The sequence below is a fragment of the Podarcis raffonei genome, chromosome 12 (genome assembly GCF_027172205.1).
Source record: "Podarcis raffonei isolate rPodRaf1 chromosome 12, rPodRaf1.pri, whole genome shotgun sequence".
Classification (NCBI taxonomy): domain Eukaryota; kingdom Metazoa; phylum Chordata; class Lepidosauria; order Squamata; family Lacertidae; genus Podarcis; species Podarcis raffonei.
The window spans coordinates 56608739-56628296 of NC_070613.1; the positions used below are offsets into that span (position 1 = coordinate 56608739).

Consider the following 19558-nt stretch of genomic DNA (forward strand, 5'->3'; position numbering starts at 1 on the left):
GGCTCTCTGGCATTGGTCACACCTTCTCACATACTCCCGTACATCCTCCCTCACCTTGGGCCACCAAAACTCCCTGGTCACCAACCACATGGTCTTGTGTTGCCCAAAATGCCCCGCTGTGGGATTGTCGTGCAGCTGTTTGAGTACTCTCCCCCTCAATTCCCCTTCGGGTATATATAGCGCCCCTCTGTAATACAATGCCCCGTTTCTTTCTTCAAAACCCCCGGGGTCTTCTCCCTCTCTCCTTAGACCTCTGAGCTTGTCCTGGGCGTACTCATCATTTATCGTTCCCTCTACCAGTTCTCTTTGCCCCACCCAGGCCGCACCACACACCCAGTGGTCCTCTGGGATAATATGTCTCTCTTCCGGCGCTCCCTCCCCCTCCAAATATTCAGGTTTGCGAGAGAGAGCGTCCGCTCTGATGTTTTCTGGACCTGGCACATAGCAAATTTCAAAATGGAATCTGGAGAACTCCTGGGCCCATCTCACTTGTCGTTGGTTGAGCACCCGTGCCGTTCTCCAATACTCCAAATTCTTGTGGTCCGTACACACTTGCACCTTATGTTGTGCGCCAATTAGTAAGTGTCTCCATCTCCGGAACGCTTCGTGAATGGCGAGTAGTTCTCGGTCATATACCGTGTAGTTCCTCTCGGATTTGTTCAGCTTACGCGAAAAGAAGGCACACGGTCTCCATTCCGACTTATTGCTCCCTGGCTGAAGCAGCACCGCCCCCACCGCCCGGTCTGAGGCATCAGTTTCCACTCTCATGGGTTTTTGTAAATCCACATGCAGGAGCTGTTCTTCCGAAGCGAATGCCCTTTTCAATTCCTCAAAAGCATGCTCCGCCTCCGCCGTCCAAACGAATTTCTTCTTGCTGCTTAGACAGTCCGTGATGGGAGCCGTTAAGTGGGCAAAGTTCTTGATGAATTTACGGTAAAAGTTCCCAAACCCTAAGAACCTTTGCACATCTTTTTTCGTTTTCGGTGTCTTCCATTCCAGCACCGCCTGGACCTTCCCTGGATCCATGGCTAATCCCTTGTCTGATAAGCGGTACCCCAGGAATTCCACCTCCTTGGTGTGGAACTGACACTTCTCCAATTTCACCCACAACTGGTTTGCTTGCAGCTGGCTCAGCACTTCCCTGACATCCTTTACATGCTGCTCCTCATTCTCTGAATATATCAGCACGTCATCGAGGAAGGCCACGCAATTCTTGTAGAGCAAAGGTCCCAGTACGTGGTTCATGAGCGATTGAAAACAGGCGGAGCCTGATTGTAATCCGAATGGCATAACGAGATATTCAAAAGCCCCCAAAGGGGTGAACATGGTGGTTTTCCATTCATCCCCCTTCTTTATTCGTATCAGGTTGTATGCTCCTCTCAGGTCCAGTTTCGTGAATATCTTTCCCTTCCTCACCCTGGTCAAAATGTCATCAATCCTGGGCATGGGGAAAGTCACTGGTTCTGACACGGCATTTAGGGCCCGGTAGTCCACGACCAATCTCGGTTTATCCGTGTTTTTTTTGTCCACAAAAAACACTGGGCTCCCCCCCACCGCTCTGGACTCTCTGATGAAGCCCCTCTTCAGGTTTTTATCAATAAACTCCCTTAACTCCTGCATTTCCCTGTCTGACATGGCGTACAGCTTGCCCACGGGGAGCTGGGCCCCAGGGACCAGATTAATTTGGCAGTCAAAGTCTCTGTGCGGTGGTAATTTATCTGCTTCCCTTTCACTGAAGACCTTGCTCAGGTCAGCGTATTGTTTGGGCACCTTCCCTTTGTCCGCCACTTCCGTCCCTGCTAGAGAGGCTTTTGCCCCTTCTGGCACCTTTCCCTCTCTGCAGTGTTCCAGACAATGTGCTGACCCAAAGGAGACCACTCTCTGATGCCAGCCCACTAGCGGGTCATGCAACGCTAGCCAGCTCATTCCCAAAATGACTGGAGCCCCTCCCAGGGTGGCTACATTGAACGCTATCCTCTCAGTGTGCCTGGCCACCCTCATAACCATTGGGACAGTTTGTAGGCTGACTTCTCCTCCCAGCAGCTCCCTCCCATCGATCGTGGTGACCTGCAGGGGGTTGCTTAAAGGGAGTGTCTGTATCTGGTGTTCAGCTGCAAACTCCTTGCTCATAAAATTACAGGAGCTGCCTGAGTCCAGCAGCGCCTTAGTCTTTAGTGGGTATCCGTTTGCCAGCTCTAGCAACACCTCTATTACTAGGGCTGGTCTTGGAGGTTCCGGAGTGGGCACTTTTACTGCTCCTTGGCCTGTCTGCAGTGCCCTGACAGAGGCAGACAGGCGTTGGCTTTTACTGGCTCCTGGACTTCCTCCTCCTTCCCCCCAACAGCTCCAGCCATCCCTTGCCATTCCTTTCTTTGCGGGCAGACTCTGGCAAAGTGACCTGGCTGCTGGCAGAGATAACATTTCTTGGCGCTCTTTCCCTCCTTCTTCCTCCCTTCACTGGGATTTGAAACTGCGCGCACGCGCACTGTTCCAACTTCCATCGGCTCTCCTGGCGGGAAACTTGGTTCTGGAATCTCTGGAATGCGGAAATCCCTCCAACGCTCTCCTTTCCCCTCCCGCTTCTCCAAGGCTCTTGCCTCCTGGCGTGCTCCAATGGTCAGCGCTGATTTGGTCAGCTGGTCCATAGACTCCGCCCTGGGCGCCCGGGAAAGTTCATCTTTCACCGCCGAAGAAAGCCCCTCTTCAAAGAGCATTTGAATGGGTTCCGCCGAAAGGTCCCACCCCAATCTATGTATCAACATTGTAAACTCAGTCCAGTACTCACGAACCGATCGGCTCCCCTGTTTGCACGCCATCAATTGTCTGCGCACCAGCCCCTGTTCAATCTCGCTGGAAAACATCAAATCCATGGCGCGAAAAAACTTCCTCGCGTCCTTCAGCATGTCACTATTCCCTGCCATCAGGGGTCTGACCCAATCTCTCGCCCCTCCTTCGAGATGGCCAATCACAAACGCCACTCTCGATGCCTCGTCGGGAAAGTCATTAAACTGCAGTTCAAGAGCATACTGCATCTCTGTCCTAAAGGCTTGGTAGTTCCTGGGGTCCCCCCCAAACTTCTGCACCATTCCTGGCATCTTTCTTGCTAGTGTAGCGCCTTTTGCCTTTTCTGCATCCTGCGCCCTCCTTTCTTCTAGCCTCGCCGTTTGCATTGCTAGCTGGAGTTCCAACACTCTGTACCTTTCTTCCAGGCTTGGACCCTCTCCAGCTCCTGCTGCTCCTCCGGCTCCGGCTGGGTTACTCATGATGCCTCTCTGCACAAGCTGCTTTCAGGGACTGTCCGATTGCTGTGATGGGATGATGAGCTGCTTGTGCGTAAAATCCTAATCCCTCAGAGTTTGGCTAAGTCCCCAAACCTCTGTCTGTGATGGAGCTCCGACTCACTTTCCCTTGGAACTCCACTTCTCCCCCTGCTGGTCCCCTCCTCCGCTGAATGGTCTCTCTCACCCTCCATGAGCCCTTTCACCTCCTTAGTCTCAGATGGCAGTTCCCTGACAAGTAACAAATAAATATTAAATTTCTAGTTATATTTCTTATTTAAACATGCTACAACTAAAAATCAACTCCCAGACAAGCCAGGGAGGCATCATTTCTTCTTTGTCCAAGTTGTCCTTGTGCTCTATCTGAATAGTTGAGGTGTTCTGAGGGGGCGCATTTGATGGTTCCAAATGCCCCAGAGGTTTGGCTGGCCTATGCCAGGGGCTAAGTTTTTAGAGTGGCAGATTGTGTCCTATGGAACTCCTTGCCAGTAGATGTTCAGCAGGAGTCATTCCTGCTCATTTCCTGACATTCTTCTAAAAACTGTATTATTCAGGCAGGCCTTTCAAACCTGATATTCTCAGCCAACTACATTTTATTGATGTGTTTGACATTTTTCTTTAGGAGAAGGACCAAGGAGTAAACCCTACATAAATATGCAGTGGAGTCCCTAAGACTGTTGGATGGCACCTTGTACACCTCCTTCCAGCAGCTCCTGCAGCCAAGCTGGTGCCAAACATATGGCTCTACTTATCTTTGGACCACATCAGTGAGGCCAAGAGGGGCTCTTCTCATCTGGGCAGCCTTGGACCCCCATACACACTGCCCAGGCATGCGCCCTGGGGAGGTCACTTCGGTGCTGCCAGCGCAGCAAAAACAACATCAGAGGCAGCAGTTATGAGTTACTGGACTCTGCAGCCACAGTTGGCACTGTGATTCTCCTGCCAACTGTTTGACTTCACCCCTGGATGTGCACTCAAGACAGACAGATGCCAACAGTAACAGTTGACTTAATAAAAGTATTGCCCTAACATGTATTATTAGGAAAGTGAATCTCCTACAGTTTCCCCACAAAAAGCCCCTGGAATTATTTGTCTATAATTTGGCAGATATAATCCACTCTGACTCTTGTCAATAAGATTTTATGTTCCATGATAGAATTCATAGACATTTCCAGCACATAATAGCCCAGGACACATGTTGCTTCTTAGCTAAAGAGGTACAAAAATTTTCAAAATACTTTTTAAAATCATGGTTCTCGAGGTCTCCTCCCACTAGAGTTAATTTTTATACAGTTATATTTGAAATAGGTTACCCACCACATTGGCTTTTAGAAAGGTTAATTCCCGCTGTTAGTTTTAATATTGGAGAAGTGTGGAGATATGTTAAGGTTAATATTATTTCTGATACTCCAGAGAAGTTCAGTTACATATTCAGAGAATACCTATTTCTAAGATAGCAATAACTCATTGTGTTTAAAAATTTATTTTAAGAACATAATGGCTAAGTTCAGACATAGCAAGAATATAAGGTTCTGATCCTGGGTTGATATTCTGAGATTAACAAATGGTGGTCTGAATGAGCCATATTTTGCCAAGGTTTCTCCTAATGTCTGAATTAGCCCATAATGTTCTAAATGCCTGTAAAAGTAAATTATTTAAGAGCAATTTGAAGAAAAAAAACACATTCAGAGCACAAAAAGGCACACACCTTCTATTTGCAGGCCTTAAATAGTCAACTGTTCTTCATTATCTTACACTTTTGTTTTGGCAGATTGCGACTTGGAATAAATATTTACAGCTATGTAATAAAGTCCAGAGAATTAGAGGTTTATGTCGCAAAATGAAGTTTTTAAAAACCATTAGAATTGCATGATACTATTGTGCTACTGCTGCCAGATGAATGATAGCAGAATACCCTAAAGTTTATGAAGGAAAGAATTGCCTGACTGCATCTCCGCAAGGAGGGTCAGGTTGGTCTGTCACAGGGGCTGCAACAGAAGGGAAAAGGAAGTAAGCATGAAAGAATGGCCTGGATCAAAAGAGCCAAATGAATGAGCCCAGCTGATTCCTGTCCTACTCAGCGGTTCTCCACATTCTCCCTTGTGCAGCAGGGCAGTCTTCTCCAAAGGGTCACCAGACTTTTCAGGATGGCTTTTCAGGTACACTTGGGACTTCACTGACAAGCGTTCTTCAGAAACCCCAGTCCTCCTACTGCTCACTGGATCCTATCCTAAGTTTTTTAAAGGCTTGGAACCAGTGGTTGGTTAATGCACTTCCCACTCACTCCAAACATGGCCAGGCATAAGGGACACCCTGAAACTGATAGACAAGCTTCAGCACAAGTGTAATTTATATATAAACAAACTACAACACTTAATGTGGCAGATGAACGATGGATGGAGTGCTTAAAGGAAGACTCTCGGGAGCACACTGTGGTGTTGGAAAATGTGTACCGAACATATACTTTTTGCACAGGAAAACAGGTGAGACCCCTGTGGACTGTAAAAAGCAAGTGACATATGAAAATGAATGATACCGGGCTATTGTTATTGGTTCTTTCACTTGCTTCTAGGTTAGGCGGTTTGTTGGTGAGTGTTCGAGACTTCCTGGCTATTGAGATTTGTGTTTCTTTTACAAAGGGGTATTTTTATAGCAAGCGTATATACAAAAAAGTTTCACATGATTTCTTTAACAGAAGAGCTATCATAGCACGATTCTACTAAGTGGGACCGCTCTGTATTAGCAAGGGGCATGAGCTCAGAGACACATATGATTACAATTATTCTTGTGTATATAGGCATGGGAATGTGTACAGAACAATGACAAGGGTGCATGCTGGCAAGATGCATTGACATACCCTGTCCATGGGTGCATTATTAAACACCAGCAGGTATCTAGCAGGGAAGAGAAAGATCTCGCCCACTTTTTGTCTCCTTGCCGCAGCAAAGAGGGGTTCTTTTTGTATCATACATTCATCTGCTCACCATTCAGCATTGGTAGAAAAGTGTTAATCAATGTGCTTCTTTCTAAGGGCCATATCTCTGTGTCAGAGAACATATGCTCTACATGCAGCCAGCGCCAGACTCTTTCCCTAGCATCTCCAGTTAGAAGAAAGACCCCTGCCCAGAACCATGGAGGGTGGCTGCCAGTCAGAGTATGGCAGCCTTCCCCAATCTGTTGTTGTTGTTTAGTCGTTTAGTCGTGTCCGACTCTTCATGACCCCATGGACCACAGCATGCCAGGCACTCCTGTCTTCCATTGTCTCCCATTGCAGCTTGGTCAAACTCATGCTAGTAGCTTCGAGAACACTGTCCAACCATCTCGTCCTCTGTCGTCCCCTTCTCCTTGTGCCCTCCATCTTTCCCAACATCAGGGTCTTTTCCAGGGAGTCTTCTCTTCTCATGAGGTGGCCAAAGTATCTAGTGCCCTCCAAAAGTTTTAACATATGATTCCCACCATCCCTGGCCTTGGGCCATGCTGAGCAGGATGGATGGGAGTTGGGGACCCAACTTCGGAATGGCACCAAGCGGGGGAAGTCTGGAGTAGACAGCCCTCGACTAAATGCACCAATGGCCTGACCGGGCATAAGGCAGCTTCCGGCATTGCTCTTGCTCTTGAAATTCTCTCCACCCAAATTTTCCCCTCGATACTGAAGTTGCAAATTACCTAGTTTTGCTTCTGGAATGAAACATTACATTAGGAATCCTCAGCTGTTCAGGTTTTTATTTCTGAATTCTGTGGAGACAAGCATGTTAAATGATTCTCTTAAAAAGAACTTTATCATAATATTATGTTCTACAGATCACAAAGTATAAGCACAGGTTTGTGAAATATGATCTACACTAGGTCTGTGAAATGAACCATTCCAAATGAAGCAGATACATCTAAAGACATTGACTTTGCTCAAAGCAATGCTCATTTATTGCCATAAAATGCATGACAAATGTGAGTGTAAGCACCTTGATTGGGTTTTGTTCTAATATTTTGTTTATTAAAAAGTGAGAGAACAGAGGGAGCAGCAAAGGTTAAATTAAGCATGCATTGTTCCACTCTGAAAGTTTATAGGCCTATGGGATTTCCATATTGTTAAGAGAAAATGCAGCAAGCTTTTAAACATACAGGGAGGAATTCCATGTCGTGCTATGTTAAACGTTCCATCGCTGCAAGATTTTCAGTTTGCCAGATGGAATGACCCCCCTCATCCCCCACTAGTGCTGTTCTGGGGGTTCTCCCAACATCCCTCTGATCCAGTTTCAGGGGTGCAGGAAGGAAAGGGGGAAGCCCCATTGTGTAAGTGGAAGACCTTGCACAGAACTTCTGCTGATGGAACTGCTAGGTGAATCCCACCCAAAGTCATTAACTTCGTCAAAAGAAGCAGTAAAATTAGCCTGTGACATTGTTATTCCCCTATGTATGAGGAAAAGAGGGAAGCAGGGAGACAATTTGTTTCCCCATCAGTCAGGGTTCATCTTGGCCAGGGGTCAGCAACCTTTTTCAGCAGGGGGCCAGTCCACCGTCCCTCAGACCATGTGGGTGGCCGGACTATATTTTAGGGGGGGAAATGAACAAATTCCTATGCCCCACAAATAAACCAGAGATGCATTTTAAATAAAAGCACACATTCTACTTGTGTAAAAACACTGATTCCCGGACCGTCCCTGGGCTGGATTGAGAAGGCGATTGGGCCGCATCCGGCCCCCGGGGCTTAGTTTGCCTACCCCTGATCTTGGCAATATATAGGTCTCAGAGCTGAGATGGCAACAGAATTGTCTTTGGAAACTCAGGCTGTGCAGCACCTTGTCTATGTCATAGTGAGAAGAATCTCTGCTAGATCAGACCAAAGCTCCATCTAGTCTAGCATCCTGTTCTCACAAATCCTTATTTTCAAATTTTACCAAGGCATTATGGGGCAAACTACCAGAAAAATAGTGGTTTAATGTTTACCACTATTGAAGAAACTGCTAGGGAAAAAAACCCTAAACTTAAATAAAAAACCCCCAACCCATTTGGACAAAGAGGGACACATTATACAGATTGGTAGATTGAACAGTAATGATGATGAATTGAAAATGTCTTGCCAGTTTCATCTAGAAGCAATCAAGGGGAAATAGTGCATGACTTAGAAAATGGGGGTGTGTGGAATCTTAGCAAAGTATACTTAAAGATGGCAGAGGGAGTAACAGATGAAGCCCAATCTTACGTTATTTTTTAAAATACTTATACTTCACTTATTGTTCTGGTTTGGCAGGCTCATTATTATTTTTTAACATATTTTTTATTAAAGATTTCTTGGTTTACAAAAGTATGTGCTATGTCTCTTTTTTCAAGTTACATTTTCTACAGATCAGTTTCATTTGCTGAGACATTAGTATTATATTAGGAAGAAAAGAGGGAAAGAGGTGGAGGGGGCCATGGTGGGTGGGGGTGGGGGGCAATGTTTCTATTTCACTTAACGTATTTTTCGCTCCATAAGACGCACCTGACCATAAGATGCACCTAGTTTTAAGAGGAAAACAAGAAAAAAAATATTCTGAACGAAACAGTGGATGTATGATTTTTGTGGTTCATGCTGTGGCCACAGACATGTGATCTGATGGTGAATTTGGGGTGACCCAATGTAAAAATCCTGAGGATCCATGGGCTTTTGCCTCCCCCCTCCCAGGAGCCTCCACTAGTGTCCCTTATCTCTCTTCCGATCCCGCCGATCAGCTGTTTCCTTTCATAACTCCCTTCCCTCTTGCTTGCCTTAGTGTCTTTTCCTTAGCTGGAGCGGTTTTTTGCTCCTCCTTTTCTTCTAATTTCTCTCCTTGTTGCTTTAGTCTTCCTGTTTCCTCCCTTTGCAAGTTTGCTGTCTTTACCTCCCCCCTCCCAGGCAGCCTCCTTTATCTCTAGTGTCCCTTATCTCTCTCCCCGATCTCTTGGCATGTATAACTAGCACACATACTGTACATCAGTCCACTGACTTACTTACTCTGTGGCTGAGATCCAAAGTGTCCAAATGGAAAATAATTGTGCATGAGCACAGAAAGCTGCTGATTTGTCTTCCCAGCTGCAGCTCCTTGCACCTTCTCCAAAGATATTTCTGAAGGCTAGCGTCCACCCTGCTGCTCAATTGATTTTCAATACAGTATGGAGGGCTGCAGCTAACAGAAGTCAGTAGGATATGCAATGGGTTCAGGTTAATTTAGAGAGATTTAAGGCTTGTCTGAAGCAAAGTAGGTGTTCTCCAAAAGAGCCCAAAGCAGTCTTCCTGAAGCGCTAAGTCCAAGACAAGGACGGCATGTCTCCTGCAAGCTCTCTTGATTCCAACCAGGGTATATCTTTACCAGGGCTCTTTCCCCCCCATTACTTTTAGAAACATTGATTTTTGGGAAGGATTGCTGTTATTTGATCAGAAAACAAATTCATGGCCTCAGACTTGGTTCAGCATCATTTGTTAACTCCTGTACTTGTTTGGAATTGTGCAGGCTACTTAACCAAGAAGCACCTCTAAGATTTCCCAACAAAAGCAAAGCAAAGCCTTTTCCTTCTCCCCAGATTTTAAACGTGCGCGCACACACATACACACCCTTACACAAATGCCCCTGCACCTTATTTGGCAGAATTTATCCCCTCGGAAGGGGCAACTATGGCTGAAAATTTAATTCAATTCTGTTCAAAGAATAAGGGGGGAAAGTTATAGCAGTTACAATTTTTTTAAATAATCAAAATGTAAAGGAAGACTTGAAAGAGAAAATAAATATGAAATGAAAATTCATATAAATATAAAATGAAAATGAAATTTGGGAGGCATTATCCACTCAGAAATGGCTTCTATACCTTCAAATTCTATCCAGTTCTGTCAAAAAAGTAAAATAAAAGAAAGGAAAAGTTATATGCATTTGCTTGCTTGCCAGTGTAACTGAATGGGAAGACATAGAAAGGCTCTAATTTTCTAAGTTTATGTGTCAAAAGCCTTACTGAAATCAAGATATAGTATGTTGGCAGCATAAGTCCCTCCCATTCCACATATTGGGTTTAATTGTTCTCTGTCATAAAATAAAGGATGAAATTTCAGTGGCAGTAACAGGGATATTGATGGTGCTAGATTTTTCATTCTTCTTTTGCAATAAAGAGTAATTTAAAATATTACGGCAATACAAAACTGAAATGACAAGCCCCACAACTCCAGTATTTCTCTTTGACAAGTAAAACTACTGCGTGAGATTTGTATTTCTTAAATATAATTAATCATATAGCCTACCTAGAGGGAGCCTGTTCATGTAGCACAGATTCTACATACAGAGGTCCTTGACTATTATTTATCAGGTATGACATTTGTATTCAAGTATGTGGGTTATAATAATTGAAGCCATCAGCAACAACTGTGAAATACTGGACAACACAGGGACTTCCAGTACTCTATGCATAAAGCAAATATGTATTGTCCTTCCTTAACGGGGCTTAATCATAAACCATACTTTGAGTTGCAGCTTTCTGTATCACTTGGCGATGCTTATTGTTATATATTTGCTGCTTCTTCTTCCTTTTAGGTTCTGCACAATGGACTTGTCATGGAGATGGATCATCCAACAGTAGGGAGGATAGCTGTTCCAGGTAGCCATATTTCCTTCATTTTTTTTATTTTTTTGATGGAAGCCAGCTCCAGAGACTATTGACCTGTAGCAGGATTATATCTGAGCTAAGGCTGGGCAATATATTGAGATATCATCCCAAACCATAGCTGTCAAGCGTCCCTTATTTGGCGGGACAGTCCCTTATCCCAGCGCCATGTCCCGCTGCTGTCCCTTATTGATGATACTCCTTAAATTTCCCGGGTTTCAAAGGAAGCAGCTCCTCTCCCTCCCTCCCTGCCGGCCAGGGAGGAGGGAGGCTCCAACTGTGTTGCTTGGCTGCGTTGCTCACCCAATAAGGAGTCTAAGAACGACTGGGGGGTGGAGCTTGCATGCCTTGTGCCGATCAAATCGGCCACGTTGCCTGGGGACTCGCCTTTGCTCAGCGCTTCCCAGTGGAGAGGTGACGGTGGTTTTCCTTGCTGCATCCCCTTTGCCGGGTTGCTGCGCTGTGGGAACCACCACTTGAGGCTTCGTTTGGCTGCTGGTTGTCTAAAATCCCTTATTTTGGCTGCTGATCCCTTATTTTCGAGGCTGCTGGTCCCTTATTTTCAAATCTGTAAGTTGACAGCTATGTCCCAAACCGGTTAGAAGTCCATATGATGATACTGGTTTCATTATTTTTGACCTGGCAATATATTGTGAATCACATATATTGTGTGTGTGTGTGTGTGTGTGCGCGCGCGCGCTCATGCTATGCCAAAATCACAATATGTGAAAAACCTTGAAGCCAGTCAATGCCTCTACAAAGCTCCATCCTTATTTCAGACATTGTGATATATAGGTATATCACGATGTTTAGCTGGCGATATATTGCAGTGTTGAAAACCAGATATTGCCCAGCCCTAATCTGGGCTGCTGTAAGGGAGCTACACTTTTCAAAGCTTGATTGCTCTTTTTAACTCTCAGTGCTTCATGCACATGATACCAAACACTGAATTAAATTATGACACTAAAAGGAACCCTGATTCACATCCCAAATGTGAGTTGCTCCTGTACCATGGGAAGGATGAGGTGGTTATGTGATCAGCAGAGTGAGAATGCACCAGTGAAGCCTATTTGGTCTCCTGCTGGTGTGTTTGTACCCTGCCAACCTCCCTGCTGTCTCATTGCTCACTCTCCTACTAAACAGCAGTGGCTCACCTGTTGGGAGGTCAGGTAAATGCCTCCACTCCATCCGCTTCTAAACACCTTCCGATTTCTTGGTTGGGTCTTGTATGTCTGAGTATTTCTGCTAGCTGAATGGGCATTAGATTGTCATAAGACCACCAGTGAATTGCATATGTTCTGCAATATCAATTAAGATCTGTTACTTTCCCTGTTACTTTCCCTGTTAGATTCTCAAGAAGGCAAGCATGCATAAGCTGTTGCCTAGAGTGGTGTATGTTCCAGCCTAGATCATTTCCTCAGGACCAGGGTCCAGATGTTTCTGAATGATGCTAGAGTTATGAAAGATTGTTCCATTTTTGTGGTTACAGTCTCCAGCTCTGTTTCTCCTTTGCGCAATAGTTGTCCTGACTTGATGCATACAATGGACCATGTTGTCTGACATAAACTGGGCCTTTATTGGGCAAAATAATTGGCATTGTGCCTCAAAGATAGTGCATATTCTAGAACTCTTCCAGTAATATATCTTCCCCAGGAAATAGGCCACTGTACCTGAAACCTCCAGAAAACCATTAAGGGCAGCCCAACGGATGTGGCACTTTGTGTCTAGGCTGTCTTTCCTGTGACCAAGTCTCTCCGATTCCCAGGGAAAGGCAAGGCAAGAAGGTTTGAGTTTTGCTTTATGAAAAGGCTCCCTTGAACAAAGTATGGGGACCCCTATCTTGAAAAAAATCTTAGCGTAAGTTTGATGAAATGTTTGTGCTTTGTTTTTATGAATGTTTCTGTTAAACCATCTATGAATGGCAATCCTCAAACCACTTATTCCACAGTAGTCCCTTTGAAGTTAATTGCTTACCCTGGAGTCAGTTGGGCTAATCTGGAAAAAAAGCAGTGTATATGTGCACATCTGTGTTTGCTTTAGGTTTACCTTGAGCCGTACATAAATTGTGAACTTATGTGTTTGAAAGAAATGGAAAAATATGGCTCAACAACAGAAGGATGGTATTTTTCCTAGTGATATGAAGAAGGGGGGTCCTCAAAAATAAGGTGGGACTTTTTCTTGTTATGTTGGTACTGTCACTTCTCAAGTTAAAAGTAAGCATGCAGTGTGGAGCTGGAATGAGAAAAGATCTCTGAGATAAATAATGTTTCCTTTCTTCAAATAGTTTTAGTCTCATAATCAAGATGTGCTCAACCAGGTGAAGCATATTGAGGGCATACAGGAAGGAAAGAGAGAGGGAGAAGGCCAGCCTCAAAATGAGGTTCTGCCAAGAGAGATTAAAAATCAAATGTTTGCCTTTTAATCCACTGAGGGAGGCAGCACACTGTGCTTGTGCTTCAGTGGAAATGTAATTAATCAAAAATATGATTTTAATTGGCTAACATCCAGGTTAGATTACTGCAGTGTAGGATACATGGGGCTGCCTTTGAAGATTAACTAAAAACTTAAATAATTTCAGAATGCAGCAATCAGACTATTGACCATAATTGCTTTTTGTTGCTATAATATATTGGCTTCCTGTGTGTTTCCAGACATTACTCAAGCTGCTGAGTTTAACTAATAAAGTCTTCTCCTGTTGGGAACCAGGGTTTCAGAGGGAGCACCTACTTCATGATGACCATACCTGTTTATTAAGAGCAAGTTCCCTCCAAGAACCAGGTCAGCAGGGAGTGGCTGAGAAGGGGGTTTGTGCTGTGCTGGTGCTGCCCCCGGATTTGGTTGCCTGCTGCCCCCTTTGCAGGGTCAAAGCCATTGTAACTGTCTGGTTTAATGAACAACATTTACCATGTAGTTATTGACTGTAAGCTTGATGCTGCGATCCTTTGTGCACTTACTTGGGAGTAAGCCCTTTTGAGCTCTGTGGGAGTTGCTACCAGGTAGAAATGTGCCAGATTGTGCTGTAAGCCACTTATGACAACAAATAAGGAGATTTGAACATTTCTATCAACAATTTTTAAAGTTTCCATTTTGACTTGTGAAGAAGCAAACTAGAACCTGAAATTCAATTCTTTTAGAAGAAAATATTGGGAAGCAATACCTTGCAGATGGCAACAGGAAAAGTACATAAACTTTTCATGTTGTGTGCAGCCCACAATCTATCTTTTGGAAAGAAAATACTCCTCAAGGGACAAGGTTAAACTGCAAGGAGAGGGAAGGGATGAAAAGGAATGTTCTAATGGCTGTCAACAGAGGTAGGAAGAACAGGCAGAAATGTGAGTTTTCGCATAGGTAAACGACAGTACTACCCAAAGCTTAGCTAACTTAAACTTGATTAAAACTCAAAACCCGTGACAGTGCATTGAAATTAAAATAACTCATCTTATCCTCTGATAATTTCCCATTTAGAGGAGCCTCTGTAAATGGCTCCTTGCACTGAAGCAGATCGCTAAATGGTTCTTTTAGACACTTGTCCTGGAGAAGCACCAGTGTTTTCTTTTGTAACTCGGGGTGAATATGCCTGAATATAATGCACTAGTATAGCCATGTCCTGATGGTATAAAGTACAGAAATAGTTCACTTAGTGTTATCAGCAACCCTTTAAGAGAATTTTCCATTTACACATTCCTGTGCCATATGATGAAGCCCATGTCTACAAACTTACTGGCAGCCGCCAAATCCAGAGTGACTGATACTTTGCATGTGCTTCCTTTGCCAACCTACAATGCTAAATCTGGATATAAACTCCATAATGCTATGCATAGGAAGCTGATTTGCTCTCCAAACTTGCTTCATTTCAGATGGTGCTTTTGGGGGAGCCAGAAAATGGGTTGTAACAAATTTTCCAGACAGCTGGAAAAGGAACTACCTTTTCTCTATGGAATTATGTTGTTCTGTTGCCATTAGCATAGCATAAAGGCAGTGTTCCCCCTAGATCAGGAATAGGGAGTATTTTTACTCAGCACATGTTTCGTAATCCCAGTAATGGGACTGAACAGGAAGAGTAGTTTTTCGCAGAGATATTCCAGAGTGTCAGGGCAGGAGGTGTTTATGTCCTGGGCAGCAAAAGAGCCTCACTGGCTCATCATCTCATGTCCAGCTGCCATTTTGAGATGAGGATGGTGCTGAAGGAAGGCTCACATTTAGCAGGATTTTTCCTGTCTAGGCTCATTATTTGCCTGTTTCTATCAGAATGCGGGGGCATAAGGAGGTTGATAACAACCACAACTTGTTGAACTGCGCCAGAGAGGTCTAGGAGATTAAGGATGAGAGCAGCCACAGCAGTGGACCTCATAAAACTCAGATATTCAAATGGAGTCTGAATTGTAACATCCCTTTTCTCTTGGGATTTCTTACGTAACTTGTATGATTATCTCTTCGTCCAACTGAACCTCTTCAGGGGGAGCAAGAAAAATAATTTCTACCTTCCTTCTATTTTGTTGGTGTTAGTCAGAATACAAGACACACTAACATCCAGGCAAGACTGTTCAGCAGCCCCCAACACACATTAATTGCATTAAGTTCCATTTATACCTGTCAGTCATTTTGCCCCACCTGTCTACATCTTTGTATCTACAGCATCTGACCATCACCGCCAGGAGTAGCCCACACACTGCTCTCCAGATGCTGTTGGACTATAACTCCTGCCATCCCTCCCATTGGCCAGGCTGTTGCTCCTGCTCGGACTTTGAAATCCAACATCTGCAGGGCACCATGTTGGCCACTCTTGGTCTACACGCACACACACACACACACACACACACACAGAGAGAGAGAGAGAGGGGGAGAGAGAGAGAGAGAGAGAGAGAGAGAGAGAGAGAGAGATGGTGATAATATTGATACACTTTGTAGGATTTCATGAGACATCTAGCCATGAAGATTCATTAACATTGCATTTCAGTGATGGCCAGCAGTGGCTCATGTTGTTCTTAGCAGTCACATTAAACTCCAGAAAGAGAAAATAGACTGGGAAATGGTGGTCAGGCATTTATTGGATAGAATGTAATGGATATACACAATAAAACATAATGTTAGCTATAGGCCTCTTTTATCAGGCTGTTAGCAAATGCGGTGGGGGGCAGAGTGAAGGGGGGGAGAACTAGATATATGGAGGACGACTAGATATATGGACAGAGACAAATGTTGCTTGAAAAATGTTGCCTTCCATTGAGGGATTTTGCAGGAAATTAAGGAAGTCTGCACTACATGACATTGTTTCCTGCAGCTAGGAGATCTCACACAATAGGAACAACAACAACAGAATTTGCGGGTTCGGAGGGGGGATATATTCCTTTCCATTTGCAGGGAGCACCTCTGCCTGAACTTCTGATCCTGTCTGCTTCTCATCACACATTCCTTTTTTTGTGCATAGCTGATGTTGCTTGAGAAATTTTAATTTCGCTTCACTATTTATGGCACATTGGAGACAAACAGCCTCACCAGCATTACCATTACTTCATTCGTCTTTTTTAGTCATCAGTGCTGACTGCTTATGTCTTTTACATTCACAGGGCTGATTTCAATTTTAAGGAATTCAGTGCCTTTTCAGGAACTCCACAGAAATGATGCATGTCAACTCATTTGGCAGAAGTCTCAAAGCTGGGAGTGAGGGGGGGTGGGGAGAGAAACTTTAATAAATATGTAATAAGGTGACTGACAGTGATTAGTGATCATAGATCCCAAAAAGAGAGGAGAGGGGAGAAAGGAAGACAAAGGCTAAATTGCTGAAAGGTTTTGTTTTTAACTTGCTGTTTTCTAATTTTTGTGGGTGGCAATTTTAAGCGTGGCTTCTGTCTTTTGCAAATAAATTTTTAATAGCTGCTTATAGCTGCTTCGGGGACTCTTTTAATTGAGAATTAGAACAAAAGAGTAAAAGATGAGCAAACCTTTTTGAACTTGTAATCTTTTAACTTGGACCACAGCAAGATCTTTTTCTTTTACAGAAACGTGCAATCAGTACCAGAATTCCCTGGAAATGGTACCAGTTCAGATGCAATGTTAAACCATGGCAGGTGTGAAAAGGAGATAGGAAGCATCCACTTCCTGTTTGTAACTACCCATGGTTTATCATCATATCCAGAAACATCAGCTTCAACAGCATAGACCATATCTTTAACTGGGCGTGGGAGAGAGGGCTGGGCTCAATCTCCCAAGAAGGTGATCAGGACTATTGCAACTAGCCATTTGTGTGAGATTTCCCATTGAGGGCTGGGATCTATTCACTCTCTCTAGCGCTGCATGTTTCTACCATGCACAGCAGCTATTTTGGTACAGGATTTCTGACCCAATAAGGAAATGCACCCGTAGGAGCCAGCTTCCATGAGGCTGCTGCTTTCTGTGGTTTGGGAGCGAGGGAAGGAAATTCTCAGAATGCTCCTCACACAAATTCAATTTAATTCAAATGGGACTAGGAGGCGACAAGACTTCAGTGGAATGTGGACTCTGATTCTTTAGATTTATGAAATTATTATTATTTTACTTCTTGTCTTACTTGCAAATTGCTTTGAGTCACAACAAGGCTTACCAGACGCTTTAAAACTTTGTTGTGTTGATCATGCTAATAGAAAGTTGCTGCTGTTTAGTCACATGGCAGTGTAGGGATTCAGTCCCTCAAACAACACAGGACGTCAAGTCTCTCCTAGGGGGGTTAGAAAAGAAATGCAACTGGGTTGTGTTTTCTCTTCCAGTGTGTGTCTCTAGTGTGTGTTCCTTCATTTCTCCCAAGGGAAAAATTAGTGTGCTTTAGGTTGCAATCCTATACCAATTCACCCAGGAGTAAGTCAGTGGGATGGACTTCTGAGTAGACATTATAGGCTTTCATTGACAGATGCAGAGACAGTTCACACATCTCTGTGCTGGAAGGTGTGTGGGCTCAGGTTAGAGTTTTCTAAACAGGCATGGGAAATGCTTGGTAAATTTCTCAGGTGCTTCCAGAAAAGAGGTTATTGTGGAGTCAGTGCTGGTCACGCACACAAGTTTTCTGCAAACAAGTGTCTACATCATGTTGTTGTCAGCAAAATACCCTCCACATTTCCTCAAAGTAAATCTGATGAATAAAAATCCCCCATTAGATACCTGCTGTCAATGTTAAATGTGAAAGCTCATTAGCACCCTATTTTGGGGTAGTTTGTTGTAAGTGTGTGACATTTTGGTGTGGTAGTCTCTAAAGCCACACCATACTTCTGTTTGCTCCTCACCTGAACACAACTAGCCATGTTATAATCTGCAGCCCAAGTGACATGGATGTGCCTTTTCCCACCAATTGCCACATTCAACCCAGTGAGCTGTGTTGGTCTTACGCAGTCGAAATAAAAAAAAAATTAAAAAATTGTCCAGTAGCACCTTAGAGACCAACTAAGATTGTTCTAGGCATAAGATTTCGTGTGCATGCACACAAAAGCTTATACCCAGAACAAACTTAAGGTAAAGGTAAAGGGACCCCTGACCGTTAGGTCCAGTCGCGGACGACTCTGGGGTTGTGGCACTCATCTTGCTTTGCTGGCCAAGGGAGCCGGCGTTTGTCCGCAGACAGCTTCCAGGTCATGTGGCCAGCATGACTAAGCTGCTTCTGGAGAACCAGAGCAGCACACGGAAACACCATTTACCTTCCCGTCAGAGTGGTAGCTATTTATCTACTTGCACTTGACGTGCTTTCGAACTGCTAGGTTGACAGGAGCAGGGACACTTAGTTGGTCTCTAAGGTGCTACTGGGCAATTTTTTAATTTATTTCAACTGCATACATCATGTTCATTTTAGAGAGAGAGAGAGAGAGAGAGAGAGAGAGAGAGAGAGAGAGGCCTTCTACAAGTCCTCTTTATCATCATTGGGCTGGCCTTAGATGTATAAATATGACTTTCCTGCAAGACCACAGTACTAATGGTATTATGAGTATGCATACATTTGTTTCTAGAGCTAAAGCTCAACTGAAGGAATGTTTTCTTACTAATTTCTGCAAACAGTATAAATTGTATGTGTTCCTCTGTATGTGTCTGTGTATACATATGCACATGCATGCACGCACACATGCACACACACATGCACACACACACAGAGTAATTCACATTCAGACATTACTTTATCTCAAAAAGCAAATTCCTTCAACTCTTGAATGGTAACATTTATTTTTCTCCATCAACCATGTGTTTCTGCCTGTTTTTGTTTTAACTGTATGGTTTAGATTGTACTATCAACATTTCCTGGGGTGCCAATTAGCAAAGAAGAGCTGCTTTTACTTCATTGTGTTTTAAATCTTAATAAAACCAAGGAAGCTGAGTTTGTTTGACAGATCTTCCTGCTGAGAAATATGCCCACCAAAGATGACATGTTCAATGGGAATGTTTATTCATAGGAATCCAATTATTTCAGGAGTAAACATTTTTAATAGGCCTGCACCTTTATCCCAAACATTTGTACTGGTGTTCCTGTCTGCAGTGTTAATCACTGACATTGTGTAATCCTGTTGAGTTTTATTGTTATCGTGTGTTTTTTCAACCATGTATATATGGTGCAGTCCAGTCCAGCTATCCTGTGCATAAACAAACAAAAGAAGAGCAATCCTTGTTTTATCACGATTGTCTGCCACCCTGACACATCATTCCACGTGATGCTCTGACATCATCAG

The 19558-nt window shown here is 43.9% G+C and overlaps 1 protein-coding gene across 3 annotated transcripts in view; it reads left to right on the forward strand.

The window, feature by feature from the left end:
- Nucleotides 1–19558, forward strand: part of SUGCT (succinyl-CoA:glutarate-CoA transferase) — a 291279-nt gene that overhangs the window by 238751 nt on the left and 32970 nt on the right. For all 3 annotated transcript variants that reach the window (XM_053359422.1, XM_053359421.1, XM_053359423.1), the window contains exon 13: nt 10811–10874. In XM_053359422.1, the coding sequence (XP_053215397.1) occupies nt 10811–10874 (64 nt within the window). The remainder of the gene's footprint in view (nt 1–10810; nt 10875–19558) is intronic.